Consider the following 20,701-nt stretch of genomic DNA (forward strand, 5'->3'; position numbering starts at 1 on the left):
GTATTGATTCCTTCACACACCTCCTAGATCAGATAAGAAGTGTTGGTATAGGAAATTGACTTGCTAAATTGCCTTTTGTGTAACAATAAAGAGGTTTGGCAAAGCTGATTCCTATTCAGTCCTTCAGGGGCCCAGAAGCCTAAATTAACACAATATGCACAGAGAAAGGCGTTACTAGGGGTGGGCTTTGAGGTTTCAAATGCCTTGTGCCTCACTATCCCTGTAATTTGTGGATCTGATGTGAGCTCTCAACTACATCCCCAGCACCCTCCAGCTGCCTGCCTGCCACCACACTCCAAGTCATGATGAGCATGGACACTAACCTTTTAAAACTGTAAACAAGCCCTAAATTAAATGCCCTCCTTTATAAGTTACCTGTGTGGAGATACTATGATTAAGACAGTAGCCCTGGAAAAGCAACTTACCAAGAGGGAAAACAGGAAATATTTTCTAAAAGAATGGCTCTTAAAATATCAGGTTAAAATCTGAAAGAGGCCGTCAGGAACTACCCCCAACCAGCGGCACAGTATCCCTCTGGTCTGGGCCAGTGGCCTGAACAGACCTTGGGCACAAACTCTGAAGCCAGTCCCACAACACCCAGAGAAATATCCACTCCCAGGTACTCTAACACACCTAGGATCATAGGATGAGAGGTGAGGAGGACACAACATCTGCCCCAACACTGGAAGTAACTGGGACCAGCAGAATCTGGGCACCCAGGAACTCCATCTAATCAGTGGCACAGGTTCCTTCCGGTCTGGGCTGGTGCACATAGCAGACCTTAGGTGCAAATTCCTCAGCCAGTCCCACAAGACCCAGAGGAAGATCCACTCCCAGGTGCTCTGATATGCTCAGTATCATAGGATCAGAGGTACCCTGAGCAGACCTTGGGTGCTATTTTCGCAACCCATCCCACAACACCCAGAAAAAGCTCCACTCCCAGGGGCTCTAATACACCCAGGTCCACAGGATCCCAGAGGCAGCTTGATTCCCAGGAGCTCTGACACACCCAGGACCTCAGGATCATAAGATCCCAGAATCATAGGATCACAGAGACAGCTTGACTCTGAGGAGTTCTGACACAACCAGGATCACAGGAAAGACAGGCTCCAGTCAGATATAGCAAGGACCAGTAGCACTAGAGATAATCAGATGGTGGGAGGCAAGCATAAGAACATAAGCAATAGAAACCAAGGTTACTTGGCATCATCAGAACCCAATTCTCCCACCATAGCAAATCCTGGATATACCATCACACCTGAAAAGCAAAATTCAGATCTAAAATCACTTCTCATAATGGTGATAGAAGACTTTAAGAAGGACATAAGTAACTCCCTGAAAGAAATACAGGAGAACACAGGTAAACAGCTAGAAGCCCTTAAAGAGGAAACACAAAAATCCCTTAAAGAATTAGAAGAAAACACATTCAAACAGGCGAAGGATATGAACAAAACCATCCAGGATCTAAAAATGGAAATAGAAACAATAAAGAAATCACAAAGGGAGACAACCCTGGAGTTAGAAAACCTAGGAAAAGAGATCAGGAGTCATAGATGCAAGCATCACTAACAGAATACAAGAGATAGAAGAGAGAATCTCAGGTGCAGAAGATTCCACAGAAAACATTGACACAACAGTCAAAGAAAATGCAAAATGCAAAAAGCTCCTAACCCAAAACATCCAGGAAATCCAGGACACAATGAGAAGACCAAACCTAAGGATAATAGGTACAGAAGAGAGTGAAGATTCCCAACTCAAAGGGCCAGTAAATATCTTCAACAAAATTATAGAAGAAAACTTCCCTAATCTAAAGAGATGCCCATGAACATACAAGAAGCCTACAGAACTCCAAATAGATTGGACCAGAAAAGAAATTCTTCCTGTCACATAATAATCAAAACACCAAATGCACTAAACAAAGACAGAATATCAAAAGCAGTAAAGGAAAAAGGTCACATAACATATAAAGGCAGACCTATCAAAATTACACCAGACTTCTCACCAGAGATTATGAAGGCTAGAAGATCCTGGGCAGATGTCATACAGACCCTAAGAGAACACAAATGCCAGCCCAGGTTACTATACTCAACAAAACTCTCAATTACAATAGACAGAGAAACCAAGATATTCTATGACAAAACCAAATTTACACAATATCTTTCCATAAATCCAGCCCTACAAAGGATAAAAGACAGAAAACACCAACACAAGGAGGGAAACTACACCCTAGAAAAACAAGAAAGTAATCTTACAACAGACCCAAAAGATAGCCACACAAACATAATTCCATCTCTAACAACAAAAATAACAGGAAGTAACAATCACTTTTCCTTAATATCTCTTAATATCAATGGACTAGATTCCCCAATAAAAAGACATAGATTAGGGCTGGAGAGATGGTTCAGCAGTTAAGAGCACTGACTACTCTTCCAGAGGTCCTGAGTTCAATTCCCAGCAACCACATGGTGGCTCACAACCATCTGTAGTAGGGCCTGGTGCCCTCTTTTGGTTTGTTTGAAGAAAGCAATGGTGATGTACTCATATGTATAAATAAATAAACCTTAAAAAAAAAGACATAGACTAACAGACTGGACACATAAACAGGACACAGCATTTTGCTCCATACAGAAAATACACCTCAGTGACAAAGACAGACACAGAGTAAAAGATTGGAAAACAATTTTCCAAGCAAATGGTCCCAAGAAACAAGCTGGAGTAGCCATTCTAATATTGAATAAAATCAATTCTCAACCAAAAGTTATCAAAAAAAGGTAAGGAAGGGCATTTCATACAAAGAAAAAAATCTACCAAGATGAACTCTCAATTCTGAGCATCTATGCTCCAAATGCCAGGGCACCCACATTCATAAAAGAAACTTTGCTAAAGCTCAAAGCACACATTGTACCCCACACAATAACAGTAAGAGACTTCAACACCCCACTCTCAGCAATGGACAGATCATGGAAACAGAAACTAAACAGAGACACAGTGAAACTAACAGACGTTATGAACCAAATGGATCTAACAGATATTTATAGAACATTTCATCCTAAAGCAAAAGAATATACCTTCTTCTTAGTACCTCATGGTACGCATGTTTTTATTTGACACTATTGCCTAAATAATGCAGTACAATTAGACAAGAGGTCATGCATGCTATATAGATGATTTAAGTACACAGGTTACACAAAGAGACTATGCCACTGTACAACAGGCTTCTGAATATTCTGGGCTCAAAACTAATCCCCCATAGTTACTGAGGAATAGCTATACTGTAATGGCAGCGCAGGTTAACACAGCCATTTGCACACTGAATAAAAATATAAACAAAAACCCACCTTTGGCCATACTCTCACTGTGCTTACCACAGGCACTGATTGAATGGGTGATAACCAAGCCCCTTACCCTGTGGGCACCACCTTGAAAGGTACATGTAAGATAAGCATCCTATCCTGAATATAGCTGCAGTCAAGGCCATGGCACCCATTCAACAAATCCAGGAGGAGGGAATAGTGTGTGCCTTATGTAAACCTGACAGAACCTCAATCAAGGAAATGCCTCCATAAGATCCAGCTCTAAGGCATCTTTGTAGGGAAGACCTGCACCCACACATGTTGTATCAAATGGCTATGTAGGTGTGTCCCAGAGCTAAGTGTTGGCAAGATATTTGGTATTGCCATTTCTATGGTCCATTACCTGCTTTCTAAATGAAAACACATACTTATGTATCACCTGACCAAAAGATGATTCTCTAAAATTATCATGTTAAATATCAAGCTGCCATCACGAAGGCCAAGTAGCCCTCAATCCTAAAAGGCAATACAGAAAGATGGATTAGGCATTGTCCTGCTGCTGATTGGCTCACACTAAGTAAGTAAGGTGAGAGGCTTTTTGCAGAGTAAAGAACTGGCAGCTGGTGCTGGTGCAGAAAATATTTTACCTGTTAAAAAAAATGGACACCACTATAGCAGAGGGTCCCTGGGCCCCATACAGTTTCATTTAGTTATCATTCATGGAGCTAATTATAATATGGTTAGTAATGATCTTCTCTACCCTAAGAAGGGTCAGAATAAAGAAGGGAAGAGAAACTCCTTATCCTCCTCAGAATTCACATGACTAGACTTAGATAGGGAGAGGATTGAAGGCCTAGTAGATACTGGAGCAGATAAAACAATAACTTCACCACTTGGGAGGCAGAGGCAGGCAGATTTCTGAGTTCAAGGCCAGCCAGGTCTACAAAGTGAGTTCCAGAACAGCCAGGGCTATAAAGAGAAATTCTGTCTCCAAAAAAACAAAAAAACAAAACAAAACAAAACCAAAAAAAAAAAAAAAAAAAAAAAAAAAACCACCAAAAACAAAACCAAAAAAAAAAAAAAAAAAAAAACCTCAATAACTTCACAAGATTCTTAAACTCTAACCTGGTCACTCTGAAAGATATCTATATATCTCCTAGGGATTGCGACACTGTCTCAGATAAAACCAACTCTAAAATGGACTAAATGTATAGGTTCAAAAAACCAGATAAGAATTAAGACCATGTGTAGCAGATATTGCCATGAATTTATAGGAAAGAGATCTATTATAACAGTGGGAAACACAGATTAACGTTCCTTCAACTTCAGAGACAAGCTGTAAAATGGGAGACACTCCTGATGAAGGCATTGAATATTGATACAAAAAAGTTATAGACTATCCAGGCTGTCCACTGGCAGGCCACAACAGGTGTTGGCTCTCCAAATTTGAAAGCCACTGCTGATAAGAGTACCAGCGGGGCAGTGGTGGCACAGGCCTTTAATCCCAGCACTTGGGAGGCAGAGGCAGGTGGATTTCTAAGTTCGAAGCCAGCCTAGTCTACAGAGTGAGTTCCAGGACAGCCAGGGCTAGACAGAGTATCAATAGTCCTACCATTAAAATGGGTAAGTAACAAGCCTATTTCAGCAGAGCAGGGATCCTTAAATAAGGAAAAGCTACAGGCCCCAAGTCCAAGAGCAGCTGAAGGCTTAACATATGGAAGAGTCCACCAGCCCTTGGAATTCTCCTATATTTATCAATAAAAAGAAATCTTAAAAATAGAGGCTGTTATCTGACCTAAGAACTATCAATAAGGTAATTCAGCCTAGGGTTCTTTACAAGTGGGATTCTCCTTAACTTCTTAGTTACCTAAAGCATGGCCTTACTAAGTGATTAATTTAAAAGATTGCTTTCTCTCAATATCCCCGTGGTAGGAAATAGAACAACTGCTGTCACTGTGCTCACATTTAACAATAAGAAGCCTATAAAAAGGTACCAATGCAAAGTTTTGCCACAAGGAATGTTAAACAGCTCCACCATGTGTGAGTATTTTGTACAACAGTTGTTAAAAATGATTCACAAACAAGTTTCCTCAATCTATAATTTATCATTGTATAAATGATATCTTGTTGGCTAATTCCATTATACACACCTTAGGAAAAAAATGTTTGTTGAAGTAAAAACAATTTTCCTTTGCTGGGGATTATAAATTGCTCCTGAAAAAAATACAAAGAGGAAATTCTATCAATTATCTAGAATACAAGAAAATTTAACCACAGAAAGTACAGATCCAAAGAAATCAGTTACAAACTCTTATTAATGGTTTTCAAAAACTGCTGGGAGATATTAATCGGGTATGGCCCATTATGGGGTTAACTACTCAAAGGTTCAGTAATTTATTTCAAACTTAGAAGCTAATTCGGGCTTAAATAGTTCAAGGAAATTATTAGCTGAGGCCGAGAGAGAATTGGCTTATGGTAGAAAAGAGATTACAGGATGCATATGTGGATCACATGGGTCCCAAACTTGATTGTATTCTTCTCATTCCCCCACAAGAATTCTTCTGCAGAAAGACAATACTATCTTAGAATGGGTATGTTTAGCACATAAACAGAGTAAAACATTAAAAACCTATTGTGGTGGTTTGTATATGGTTGGCCCATGGAAGTGGCATAATTAGATATGACCTGGTTGGGGTAGGTGTGGCCTTGCTGGAGGAGGTTTCGAGGGCTTATGCTCAAGCTCTACCCAGTGTGGAAGAGAGCCTCCTTTTGCCTGGCTTCAGATCAAGATATACAACTCTCAGCTCCTCCAGCACTATGACTGTCTGCCTGCTGCCATGATTCCTGCCATTATGACAATGGACTCTGAACTGTAAGCCACTTAAATACTGTCCTTTATATGAGTTGCCTTGCTCATGATGTCTCTTGACAGCAAAGCCCTAAGAGACCTATATAAAAAAGGTTTCTGATTTAATTGTAAAAGGAAAAGTAAGGCTTTGTCAATTATCAGGAACAGACCCAGCAGAGATTATAGTGCCTTATACTAATGCTGAAATTTCCTCATTTAATCAATGAAGATTGCAAAGAACCTGCTCTAACAATACCCCCCAAAACAAATGACTTCAGTTTATAAAAAGAACTAGTTGTATTCTACAGGTCAAACAATTGTTAAAAGATCTAATGGCACTTTAAAGAGATGCTCATAAGCAGGAGAATATGAGATCTCCCAGAGATAAGAGTACACAATGCTTTATTAACTTTAGTTATTAAAACATCAGTGAGACAGGTAGCACAGCTGCTAAAAACAGTGGATTTTAGAAAGGACTGCTGAATATGTTCACCTCAGAATGGAAATCAAGAAATGTGTTGCACTGGGGAAGAGGCTGCATCTTTATTTCCACACGAAACAAAATGTTGTGGATTCCTTCCAAGTTAATGATTTGGCCATGGGAAAATTTTGGCTGCTGACACTGAAGGTACAAGTAAGAGGCCCAGAGAAATAACAAAGCAGATAATATAAATGCTGATCTCCCTAAGTAGGAACAACTCAGAGACCGAGGAGACATGGGCGTCTCTATTAGCCATGACTTTATATTACATGCCATCGATTTATAACATCCTATTATAGTTTGGTTAGTGTTTTACTGCTGTGAAGAGACACCGTGACCAAGGCAACTCTTATAAAGACAACATTTAATTGGGGCTGGCTTACAGTTCAGAGGTTCAGTCCATTATCATCAAGGCTGGAGCAGGAGAAGCTGAGGGATCTTTATCTTGTTCGGGAGACAAACAGGAGAAGATGGCTTCCAGACAGCTAAGATGAAAATCTTGAAGCCCACGCCTACAGTGTGACACATCTACTCCAACAGGGCCACACCTACTCCAATAAGGCTACACTTCTTAATAGTGCCACTCCCTGGGCCAAGCATATACAAACCATCCAGGAGCCCAAACTGACTTACAGATGCCTTTCACCTGCTCAGGCCCAGAGCAGAGAATCATTACCTGATCTGTGCACACCACACATTCCATACATGTGTTAATATAAAAACGTACATACAATGTTACTTTTATAAGCTATGTGCTTTCAGAGCAAAATGACCAGGCACCAGTGAAGTTAAAAGTGGCCCAACACGATTCATCCAAGAATGCTGAGACAGATGCTGAAATGCTGAGACATGTAACTGTTCCAGCATCCTGCCAGGTTCTATCTAGTGTTTCTTCAAGGTTTGTATTCAGGACAACTTCAAAGTGGCTAGCCCTGGATAGTACAGCCTAACACACTGCTTCAGCCAGGATTTTAGCTAAGCCCTGCACTTTTCTAGCGGCAGATGATCCTACAGAACCTGAACAGCAAATGCAACAGTCCACTCTTGCAGGTCTTGGCCAGCATTCCAATTTCCATTGGGTTGCCCCCAGCCAGTAAGGAACAATCCAAAGAACACAGCCTTCATCCCTCGGAGGTGGCTGTTGGTTGTTCAGTGGTTTATGGGGGTGAAAGGGAAGAGTAGATTACTGTAGCTCCTTTTAAACTAAAAAGGCATCAATAAAGCCGGGTATGCTGGCGCACGCCTTTAATCTCAGAACTCGGGAGGCAGAGGCGGGCAGCTTTCTGAGTTCGAGGCCAGCCTGGTCTACAAAGTGAGTTCTAGGACAGCCAGGGCTATACAGAGAAACCCTGTCTCGAAAAACAAACAAACAAACAACAACAAAAAAAAGGCATCAATAAATCAAATATTTTAGATGTTTTAGCTACCACATACTGTATAGAAGATTCAACTCTTGTTGTTTAGGGCTTATGTGCATATAACTTCAGCATGCAACTCATTTAAAAATGTAAAATCCTAATCTTAAAAAGGACTGTTGTAAACTGTTAAGGATCATTGAAAAAATACAAGTTAGTAGTCAGTAACCTATAAATAATCAGGTTCTTTGATGCATTCAGAACCGTGCTTGTAGTCATGGTAGGTACGAGTGTAAATAATTTCAGCTGTAAGCCTTAGGAAGCTTCCTGTTACATTTCAAAACAATCAACTAGAAACAAGGAAAGTTTGTTTATTTAGATATACTTTAGATAGACAGATGGTCCTCCAATGCTTAAGAAATCTGCAGAATATGTCATTTTAGATGCTTTAATAAAAAAGGCTTTTTGTGACAGTGAGACAGATCAGCTCCTGGCAGTGCCCTAATCTCCTCCTCTGAAGATGATGGGCACAGAAGAAACTCCACTGGGAGCTTACTTCAAACGTGACAAAACTAACCATTGGCTATTTGCTGACAACACGCTGTCCAAATGATGGACACGTATAACACATGGGAGTTGATTGTCCTACTTTGCCTAGACAAGGTGGACAGTCCCCCTAAGTTCCTGCTTCACAGGCAAGCCTGTCAAGTCTTCTGAGACTGGTGGCCCAAAGATGGATACCCCACTGACCAAAGAGGAGCCTTGTGACTGTCCAGGTAGCCAGTAAGGCTCTGTCACCTATGGACCGTTGGCTGCTTGGTCTGCACTCCTGGTCACTCAGGTGAAACCCTGATGTACCTGAAGATGACATTAGTGAAAGATTTATCAGTCAACAGCAGAAACCAAGGCTTACGCTGGCTTCTCGTTCCCTTCAGGTGTAAAAATCGGGCCTCAGGTTTTACTGTCCTACTACATCCTTGTCTTACAGTTTTCCTTGTTAGTAGATTCAGAAAGAGAAACTCACAAAAGAGGTGTAAAGTTTATGAAAGTTGAAAGACATAAAAGCTTAAGTTGTGAAGGCTCTAAGAAAATGTTTGAGTCTAAGAAGGTGTTTTAAGGTTCATAAATGCAAGTTAGAAAGGTTGGAGGATGTGAAAACTTAAATTGTGATTTTTAAAAAAAATTATTTAAGGGGCTGGAGAGATGGCTTGGCTCAGCATTAAGTGCACTGGCTGCTCTTCCAAAGGTCCTGAGTTCAATTCCCAACAATCACATGGTGACTCACAACCATTTATAATGGAATCTGATGCCCTCTTCTGGTCCATCTGAAAATAGCTACAGTGTACTCATACACAAAATAAAAAATCTTTGACAAAAATATATACACTTTAGGTTTCTTTCCCTTGCTCATTTGACACAAACCCTCTACAGAACTTTGGACTCAAGATAGGACAAATGGACTGGACACTGTGAATATAATTCTAACTGTAATAGTTTGCACAATTGTCCTTACTGTATATAGTTTACTGATACTGGAGATAAAGGCATTCCTTGGACTAAAAGGGGAAGATGTTGGGATAACCCACACATACTGTATCAAGTGGCCATGTAGGTTGTCTCTGCATTCTTACTTGTTCATTGCTGTGCCACTGGTGGCAGCCTAACAGCATATATAAATGTTTGCTGCTTCCTCACCTGCCCAAAAAAGCAAGCTGTCTTGGGGGAAGTTACATAATCCTTATATGTCAAAAGGCAACACCCAGAGATGGACAGATGTTGTTCTGCTGATGATTGGTTCAGACCGAATGTGACATTTTGCATAATAAAGAGCTGGCAGCTAGAGCTGGGAATGAACAACCAGGCAGAGAGGAAGTGGGACAGCAGCAGAATGGAAGTAGGGCAGAGAAGTAGAACAGGAGAGCCAAACAGAGAGACAGCGTGGCAGGGGAGTCAGTTGAATTAGATGGGCTAGCTAAGGGACTGCCCCAGCAAACTGGACAATCACAGTATACTACACAGATACCTGTGTCTTTATTATTGAACCCCAAGTTGGACCCCCCCCCAAGCCTCACAATAAAAAATAAAGTGAAACAATTTACATAAACTCTTTTTTAAAAAAGGCCTAAGGACAAAATGTAGCAAATTCTGAGAACTCCACCTGCTGTTCAGTGACAAGGTAACTGTAACAACTACAGCATTCCGAAGAATAGGAACCCAAAATATACAAAGCAGCAGTTGAGAAGGAAGAACAGGCCAAGGTAGGGAGGGTCCACAGTACAAGTCCATAGTGAATACAGTACGGTTAAAGAAAACAAAAAACAAATGAATCGCAATTACACAGAGAGAACAGAATCGCAATTACACAGCGAGAACAGTTACCGTCTGCTCTTAGCCCAGATCACCTAAAGGATTTCTATATACCATTAGCAAAAAAAAAAAAAAAAAAAAAAAAGACATGTATGAATCTAGGATAATCATAGAACTTAATGGTTCTAAAAACTCCCCAAACCTCTAGGTTCCAAGATTTTATACTATTAAGAGTAGGCATAATGTTATTGTGCTCTATTAAACATTATCTATGTATTATTCAAATGCTGATTTCTGTGCTCCTGTATCTGGTTGCAATCCTTATTTTAAGTATCCCCTTCCTCTGTATCTTATTTTCTGATTTGTCAATAAAAGCTGATTAGCCAATGACTGAGTAGGAGAAGGAAGGGAAGGGAGAAAAGAGAGAGAGGAAGTGGAGAGTCCAGGAGACTTAATGAGAAAAAACCTGGAGCCCAGAGAACCAGATCAGTACTAAAATGCAAGTACTCAGGGATTTTGGCTGGGAGGTCGCCAGATTAGTTTAGAAGGTTATAGTAAGTAATACTGCTCAGGTGTTGTGCCCGCAGAACTTGTTAAATAAATGGGAGCTAGCTGGGTTAAGAGGAAAACTGCAACAAAGACTAAAAAGCAATTAACAATGAAGACTATTTTATTAACACCATGAGTTAAGGACATGGCTAAGTTAGATGCAGTGCTTCCGAAGTCAGCAGACCTAAGTTCAGATTGCCATAGTCACATAAAAAGTCTTGCTCAGTGGGTACATACAGTACTAGAGATGGAGACAGGGGCAGCCCAGGGCTATGCTGGCTGGCCGGTCTAGCCAAAAGGTTAGCTCCAGGTTCACGAGAAACTGTGTTATAATAAAAGACGCAGAACCACAGAGGTAGACACCTAAGCTGCAACTCTTGCCTCACACATAAATAAACATGTAAACACGAAAATGATACACAAGACACAGACTGACAGACAGAAGTGCCAGGGGCCAAAAAAAGCTGAAGCCATTCCTGAAGATTAAGCGAAGGTTTTGCCCTGTATGTTACACATCAAAACCACTAACAATAAAGGAACAGTAAGTAGCTTGGCTTGTTATCAGCAAGACAAATGACTCAAAAAAAAAAAAAAAAAAAAAAAAAAAAAGGCAGAAGCAGCAGGGCGGAAAAGCTAACCATCACAGCCACCTGTAAAACTGAACTCAGCTTCACAGAGAGAGACAGACAGACAGACACACGGAGACCACAGGCACCTCACCTCAAAAATGGAGTACTTCCTGAACATGGCCATTCAGAAAGCTAAGCCATAACTGGGAACTAGGAGTGGTGAGCACCGATTAAAAAGAATATTCCTTCAAAGCAACAAGTCAGGAAAAGAAAAGACAATCCAGGTCAAAATGGGTAACTCACACACAAAAAGAAAGCTAAACAGCAGAACAAGCAAATAGTACAAAGGTCAACCAAACAATCCTACTAATATCTAAATACCTGACCTACTTGTTTTAGTGAGTATAATTCAATAAAACCATTTTGAAAAGCCACCTGGTATAATCCTACTGTCACCTCCAATGTTACTTCTAGAGTTCACATGAACATGTACTATTGCTATCAGTCACAACAGAACAAACAAACATGAAACAGAAAAACACAAAACAAAAATGAATGAGAAAAACCAGCCACAACCTAATCGTCCATGCGCTGTCTGCTTGAAGAATGGAACCCCATTATTCGGAGTAAATCAAACTCTGTCTGCAACAACCTGGATGAATCTGTCCAGGTGTTTACCAACAGAAGACACACCCACACCACACGGAAAATGAATATAACGTGGAAACCTGTTGCCGTATTAAATTCAAATGAGGCAAACCCCAAATACTCGTGTGTGCTACGAATGCACACACGATTGATAACCCTGCCAAAATAAAATCACAAGAACCTCCTGCCGGAAAGAGAGAGGAATGGTGGTGCTTTAGAGGGTCCAGCCTTGTTTTCATGTGTGGAGATAACAGGAGCGAGTCATTTAGCTAGCTCTCAGTATTTTTTAAACCGAATATGCAGTTTTGTGTATACGGTATTGCGCTGCAATAAAAACTGATATAAAAATGATATGATATAAAAATAATACAATAACTGGAAATGTTTAAAAACTAAGGTAATTCGGTGTTCTTAGCTGCTAACAGATGTAGTGGCCCAGACCAGCAATCCCAGACCTCCAGAGATTGAGACTGGAGGATACCAAGTATGAGATCAACCTGGGTTAACAGTGAAACTATACATATATTATTTGTGTATGTATTTGCAAAGCATAGTATAAGTTAGAGAGATGCAATGTGGAACAAGAGTGCACTGAAAAGAAGCCACAGAATAGCCGGGCGTGGTGGCGCACGCCTTTAATCCCAGGAAGCAGAGGCAGGCGGATTTCTGAGTTCGAGGCCAGCCTGATCTACAAAGTGAGTTCCAGGACAGCCAGGGCTACACAGAGAAACCCTGTCTCAAAAAACAAAAACAAAACAAAACAAAAAGCCACAGAATAGAGATGAACGCAAGCCGTCTGATATTTGGTAAGGCAAAAGCAACAAAATTAAGGTCAGCAGTCACGTGGAAAGTTGCACTAACAGCCCCGAACCAAGAGTAGCTTCGGAGCTGAAGCGTCTAGCACTGCGGAAGGGGCCGGCCTGGCTGTTGTGACCATGGCCCCACGACCCCCGAACGCAGACAGCGCCCAGCAGCTGGAAGTACTAAGGTGTAGGGGCTAACGGCGCCAAAACGGAGCTGCGCGCGGCCGGCGGGAAAAGGGCAAGGTGCGGCGCCGGAGCCGGCGGGAGGCAGGAGCGGTGCTCCGGCCGGAGAGGCTGGCCCGCGTCCTCACCTCGTCCACCGTGCGGCGCGGAAGATGCAGCGTCCCGAGCAGTAGCTTGAGCTTCACGGCCGAGGAGAGGCGGTGGAAGCAGAGGCGGATGTTATCGATGACCGCGGCGGTGAGCAGGGACGCGATGCTGGGTGGCGCCCACAGCTCGTCCGTGGCGCCCAGCTTGTTGTGCAGCCACAGGCCCGTGTCACTCTCCCGCATGGAAGCCATCTTGGCGGCGGCAGCGAGCGTCGGCCGGCATCTTACGCGGACGCCTACGTGTCCCGGGCGAGGACCCCCAACATGGCGGCACCCGTTGGCGTGGGGCGGGGCCTCGAGTGCAACTGCAAATGGCCCCGCCTTCTGGAGGCTTCGAGCCGAGGCGCAAGAACAGGAAGTGAGCGGTGAGTCACCGCGAAGAGAACTCTGGGTTTCCGTAACGCATGATGGCGGCACCTACTAGGGCGCCGGGCAATGACGTAGACATTTGAGTCGCATCCGTGTGTCGTCTAGATGTTCCGCCCAGAGTACCGCAGTGAGGCTAACAGTTTGGTTTCCCGGTGTGCGGCTCATTGGAAGGAGGTCTGGAGAGCGCGCTGGGCTCGTTCTCCACAGCGTAACTTTACAGTCTTGAATGGCCCTTGCCCGTCCTGCATACAGTGCTGCCTCGGGTCCGCATACAGGTCCGTTCCGTGTCGGGGATGCCCAAGTCGCGATGCCTGTGGTTAATCATCAGGAGAATTGCAAAGTAGTTCAGAGTACACGGTCTTTCAAAAGCTGATCCTCCACTGCTGCTGAGAAGCCTAAATTCACCCTGTAGTGTCTCTCTTTATCAGAACTTGACAGTGTAGTTCTGTCCATCCTTCGAACTCACTCTGTAGACCAAGCTGGCCTCAAACTCCGAGATCCACTTACCTCTACCTCCCGAGTACTGGGATTAAAGCCCTAGGCCACTCACAGGGCATTGTCAGCAAAAGTGGCAGTAGGGCACGACTCTGGTCACAGATACTTATGAGATTGAAAAGGATCGGTTGGGCCGAGGACGAATCTCTTAAAACACTAAGTATCCTGGGAGTGGTGATTCATGTCTGTAATCCCTGGAATTAGAGCTCAGATAGGAGGGTTTGAGTCCATTTTGAGCCACTGAATGAGAATATATAACTAAATGTATATTGTTTTCTCCTAATTGAAATATTATTTCATGAAGAGGGGAGAGCAGCTCTTAAGACTTAGCATGGTAATTAAATGTACAAGCCTGAGGAAACTTGAAAAGGCGTAAGACTCACTAGGCCACTTCCCACGGTTATATTAACAGCTATTGACAATTGACAGAAGAGACTGTGGAGTTGCCTGATTCAAGGGGTTGGGAGCCTCAGGGATTCAGCATTTGGTGACAGCTGTAGTGGAGTGGTCTTTCCTGACGATTTAAGTTACGCAGACTTGCCTGGTGGTGGTGGCATATGCCTTTAATCCCAGCACTTGGGATGAAGAGGCAGGCGGATATTTGAGTTCGAGGCCAGCCTGGTCTACAGAGTGAGTTCCAGGACAGCCAGGGCGACACAGAGAAACCCTGTCTCGAAAAGAAAAAAAAAAAAAAGTTGCTCACCCTTGAAGTAGGTTTTTGCTACTTTGTGGGTTCTTTTTCCCACCCTTCATCCTCCCACCCATTTCACCCTCTATCACTAGATAGAGAAAGAAGGATAGAGGAGGAGAGAGAGATAGAGATCCCTGAATCTAGTTTCTTCTTTGAGCACTGCTATTAACAAACCACAATCCCCTCCCCCTACCCCCAATGGCTAACACACCAACTCCACTTATCAGGGTGCTAGCATTTATATACCCTCTGAAAAATTCCCAGAATTTCAAATGCCACACAAACACAGAAACTATCTGCAGCTGGCAAAACCATGGCTCTGCTAATCAGTCAGCTGCTACAAAGCAGCCCCATATCCCCACACTTAATATTAAGACAAAAACATACTATTTCTGTGTTTTTTAAAGAAAGCAAAATATCAGAATTCTGAAAATTGCCACTACACATAATTGCCAGGTGTGGTGGTACATATCTTTAATCCTAGCACTCAGGAGGCAGAGTCAGGTAAGGTTTGAGGCAAGACAGGTCTACAGAACAAGTCCCAGGACAGCCAAGGCTACATGAAGGAAGCCTGTCTACAAAAATGAAGTGGAAACTTGAGGGTTCTTTGGAAACTCAGTTGTGCTGGATGGTGTTTTGCTGGGGTATACACCTGAAGGAGTGTTTTCCTGAAGTGGACACAGGTGAAAGATTAAGGCAGACTCGTGAAGGAATATTTGGCTGAAGCAGACACAGGAGAAAGGATGTTCTGCTAAAGCAAGCATGTGAAAGGACATGTGATGAGGATTCTTCGATAACAAAATCCATGTGTTGATCTGCCTTATGTTGCATAGTTGAACTGCATTTGTTGGACTCCATAGACAGAAATGCATCCAAAAAATGTCCAGTGATATGCTGCAGTTTCTTGCTGCTTCAGTGGACTTGGGCTGATTGGCAGAGTGATGTCAGCTGAGACAGATGAATGTGCTAAGGCAAGACACATGCTGGCCACGTGATGTTTGGAGGCTATAAATAGGCCTGGACAGACAGTTATAGGGCATGGTGGGGGTGGAGCTTGGCTTATAAAGCTGGCTGTTTTGTGGGTCTCGTGTCTTCAGTGATCTTCACTTCCCTGTGAGAGGCACAGCCAAGTACTTCTGGTTTCCCTTGGGGTCCCTCCTGCTTCCCCTAGGCAGGCAATGCCACCACTGCTGATTCATGTTTGCTATCCTAACTACCAAACTGGACTGCTGGCGTATCTAAAGTGCTTCCGAGTGGATGGACCTGTGAACTGAACTGCCAATTTCCAGACAACACAGATGGGAGTTGCTTCAAAGAATCTTTCTAAATAGGTCCATGTCCTCAGAAACCTTTCTTTCCCACTACCTCTGGTGGGTGGTAGGCTAAAAGGGAGGTTAAAACGTCTAAGAACCATTAAAAATAGGCTTTGAATCATTAAAGTTATGGGTAGTCCCCAAGTGGCTTAGGCATTATGGGTAACTCTGCTTCGAATGTAGAGAAAACTGCAGATTATAAGCAGTTAGCAATGTGCTTAAGGAGATTGGCAAAATGGCAGCTAGTGCTGCTGGATGGTATCCTGCCTTGCTCCCAAAAGAGATTTTTTGGCTTTGTTTTGTATACTATTTTGGAAAAGTTTAATGGGAAACCTGACAATTCTCTTCTGATAGAGAAGATTGTAGACTTGACTATGCATTTAGAGAGTTTTCAGATAGAGGTAGAAGAGCTTGGGGAAAGGGGGCCCACTGGGAGGTGAAAAAGTTCAGACTTAGAGAATGAGACCAGGAATGTATTGCACAATGAAAGCAAACTAGGCTGGACGGTAAACTTCTGCCCTGCCATGCTTCTAGGGGCCTGAAAGGCAGGAAATGGCTCAGGTACAACAGTTTAATGTGCAGCTAAGTGCACCACCAGAGACGTTGCTACTCAGGCACCTTCAGCCTTCCCAGTCTATGCAGCATATGCCTGCTAATAGAGGTGGACAGGCTTATAATGAATTGACCTGGAGACAGATACAAATGCTAGATTTAAAGCATTTTAAAGAGCCCATGGCCGGGCGTGGTGGCACACGCCTTTTATCCCAGCACTTGGGAGGCAGAGGCAGGCAGATTTCTGAGTTCGAGGCCAGTCTGGTCTACAGAGTGAGTTCCAGTACAGCCAAGGCTACACAGAGAAACCCTGTCTCAAAAAAAAAAAAAAAAAACAAACCAAACCAAAACAAAACAGAGAGAGAGAGAAAAAGAGAGGCCATGGTATTGTATGACTTAAATTCTTCCTTTGTCAAAGAAATGCTAAATAACTGGGCTATACAGCATAGCGTTATCCCAAAAGATTGAAAGGGATTGGTGTCAGCTGTTGTAGAAGCTGGTCAACAATTACAATGGTTGTCATGGTGGAGGCACGAAGCCACAAAACTAGCACAACATAATCTAGCAAGGGGAATACATGTTACTAAAGACCAGCTGCACTGCGTGCCTTCCTGTTTGCACCAGTGCCTGGAGCAGAGCTTCTGCTCTGGATCCAAACCCACACAATCATACTACAGTTACAGATCAACTCCCCAGGTATTCTGACTCATCCAGGATCACAGGTGAGACCCCAATACCCAACGTACCAGGACCCCTGTGGCTCAAGGATGCAGACACCCCACCCAGCCAGAGACCCCTGTGCCTTCTGGTTTGCACCAGTGCCTAGAGCAGAGCCTCTGCTCTGGATCCAGACCCACACAGCCCACACCCCAGTTGCAGCTTGACTACTCAGGTATTCTGACACATCCAGGATTATAGGAAGGACAGGCTTCAGTCAGAGACATTAAGGCCAGGCAACACCAGAGATAGCCAGGTAAGTGCAAGAACATAAACCAATAAGTAACAGAAACCAATGTGACTTAGCAACATCAGAACCCAATTCTCCCACCACAGCAAGCCCTGGATATTCTAACACACCTTTAAGGCAAGATTCAGATCTAAATTCTCATTTCATGAACATGCTAGAGGACTTTAAGAAGGACATAAATAACTCCCTTAAAGAAATGCAGGAGAACACAGGTAAACAAGTAGAAGACCTTAACTAGGAAACACATAAATCCTTTAAAGAAATACAAGAGAACACAAACAATTGAAGGAGTTGAACACAACCATCCAGAATCTAAAAAAATTGAAATAGAACATTAAAGAAAATACAAAGGGAGACATCCCTGGAGATGGAAAGCCTAGGAAGTAGGACTCACAGATGCAAGCATCACCAACAGAATACAAGAGATAGAAGAGAGAATCTCTGGTGTAGAGGATACCATAAAAGACATCAACACAACAGTCAAAGAAAATACAAAAAAAGTTCCTAACTCAAAACATTCAAGAAATCCAGGACACAATGAAAAGACCAAACCTAAGAATAATAGGTATAGAAGATTCCCAACTCAAAGGGCCAGAAAACATCTTCAACAAAATTATAGACAAAAACTTCCCTAAACTAAAGAAAGAGATGCCCATAAACATACAAGGAGCCTACAGAACACCAAACAGATGGGACCAGGAAAGAAATTCCTCCTGTCACATAATTAAAAATCCAAGTGCACAGAACAAAGAAAGAATATTGAAAGCAGTTAGGGAAAAGGGTCAAGTTACATATAAAGGGAGATCTATCAGAATTATACCAGCCTTCTCAACAGAGACTCTAAATGCCAGAAGACCTTGGGCAAATGTCATACAGACCCTAAGAGAACAAAAATGCCAGCCCAGGCTACTATACCCAGCAAAACTCTCAATTGCCAAGGTATTCCAAGATAAAACCAAATTTAAATATCTTTCCATGAATCCAGCCTACAGAGGATAATAGAAAGAAAAGTCCAACACAAGGAGGGAAACTACACCCAAGAAAAAGCAAGAAATTAATCTTGTCACAACAAAAGAAGAGAAACACACAAACATAATTCCACCTGTAACAACAAAATTAACAGGAAGCAACAATCATTGGTCCCTAATATTTCTCAACATCAATGAACTCAATTTCCCAATAAAAGGGACATAGACTAACAGACTGGATACGTAAACAGGATCCTACATTTTGCTGCATACAGGAAACACACCTCAGAGACAAACACAGACAATACCTCAAAGTGAAAGGAAGGAAAAAAAATAAAAGCAAATGGTTCCAAGAAACAAGCTGGAGTATCCATTCTAATATCCAATAAAATAGACTTTCAACCAAAAGTTATCAAAAAAGTTGGGGAAGGACACTACATACCCATCAAAAAAAAAAAAATCCACCAAGATGAACTCTCAATTCTGAACATCTATGCCCCAAATGCAAGGGCACCTGTTGCAGGAAATATTTAAAAATTAACCTGCCAACTCTCTGAGGGGCCAGACCACATTTCCATGCTCCTGCTGCCAGCAGCAACTGTTTCCAGCTAGCCCCCACAGCATCTGGCTTGCTTGTCCTGGGAGCCACTAGTTCCCTCTCTGCTATAATCCCCTGTAATCGGTGGTACCACATTCCAGTAATCAAGTTGAACCGCCAACTTCGTAGTTAGGAATCACAATACCCAGTAACCTGGTAGACTTAAAACTCTTAAAGCTTATAGTTAACCAATCAGATTTATGTATCAACAAACTCACAATTTACAAGATGCCAATACAATAATTTCAAAGCCAATTGATAATGATAAAAGCTTTATCCTAATTAACCCTGTAACATCACCACATCGGCCTCTATTCTCCTCTCCTCCCCTCTCTGAGAAGCAATTTGTCCCCGCCACTCTTAGCGCCACCTCCCTTTTCCCTGTCCAATCATAGGCCTCCTCTGCACTAAGGTAATTGGACAGGGAAAATCCTGCAACAGGCATCCACATTTGTAAAAGAAACATTACAGAAGCTCAAAGAACAAATTGAACCTCACACAATAATAGTAGGAGATTTCAACACCCTACCACCACCCATGGACAGATTATGGAAACAGAAACTGAACAGAGACACAGTGAAACTAAAAAGTTATGGACGAAATGGATTTAATATATATCTGTAGAACATTTCACCATAAAATGAGAGAATATACACTTCTTTTCAGCACCTCATGGTACCTTCTGAAAAATCAACCATATAATCGGACACAAAACAAACATCAACAGATACAAGAACATTGAATTAATCCCATATATTCTATCAGACCACCATGGACTAAGGCTGGTCTTAAATACCAACAAAAACAATAGAAAGCCCACATACACGTGGAAGCTGAATAACTATTTATTCAATGATAACTTGGTTAGCTAAGAAATTAAAGACTTTTTAGAATTTAATGAAAATGAATGCACAACATATCCAAACTTATTGGACACAATGAAAGCAGTTCTAAGAGGAAAACTCATAGCTTCCAGTGCCTCCATAAAGAAACTGGAGAGAGCTTACACTAGCAGCTTAACAGCACATCTAAAAGCTCTAGAACAAAAAGAAGCAAATCCATCCAAGAGTTGATGGTAGGAAATAATCAAACTCAGGGCTGAAATCAACCAAATAGAAACAAAGAGAACTATACAAAGAATCAACAAAACTAGGAGCTGGCTCTTTGAGAAAAATCAACAAGATAGACAAACCCTTAGCCAGACTAACCAGAGATTACAGAGACAGTATCCAAATTAACAAAATCAGAAATGAAAGGGAGGCATAACAAGAGAAACTGAAGAAATTAAAAAATTAATCAGTTCCTACTACAAAAGTCTATATTCAACAAAACTGGAAAATCTAGATGAAATGGATGATTTTCTAGACAGATACCAGGTACCAAAGTTAAATCAGGATCAGATAAACCATCTAAGCAGTTCCATAACCTCCAAGGAAGCAGCCATTAGAAGTCTCCCAACCAAAACCAGCCCAGAACCAGATGGTTTTAGTGCAGAATTCTATCAGACCTTCAAAGAAGACCTAATACCAATACTTCTCAAACGATTCCATAAAATAGAAACAGAAG

General features: G+C 42.2%; 1 protein-coding gene across 2 annotated transcripts in view; it reads right to left on the reverse strand.

The window, feature by feature from the left end:
- The window catches only part of Nelfa (negative elongation factor complex member A), a 28,377-nt gene extending 14,824 nt beyond the window's left edge, over positions 1-13,553 (reverse strand). Inside the window, exons 1-2 of one of the 2 annotated variants that reach the window (XM_021163014.3) lie at positions 13,165-13,304; positions 5,444-5,507 (exon numbers count right to left, since the gene is read on the reverse strand). Coding sequence is in view for 1 of the 2 variants with exons in the window: in XM_021163013.3 (XP_021018672.1) it covers positions 13,165-13,374 (210 nt within the window). In the remaining variant the exon portion in view is untranslated. Of the gene's footprint in view, positions 1-5,443; positions 5,508-13,164 lie in introns of both variants that reach the window. The other variant, XM_021163013.3, reaches the window with a different exon arrangement.
- Between the last annotated feature and the right edge of the window lie 7,148 nt (positions 13,554-20,701).

This window comes from Mus caroli, unplaced genomic scaffold, assembly GCF_978045245.1.
Source record: "Mus caroli unplaced genomic scaffold, Mus_caroli_1 scaffold_4, whole genome shotgun sequence".
NCBI lineage: Eukaryota > Metazoa > Chordata > Mammalia > Rodentia > Muridae > Mus > Mus caroli.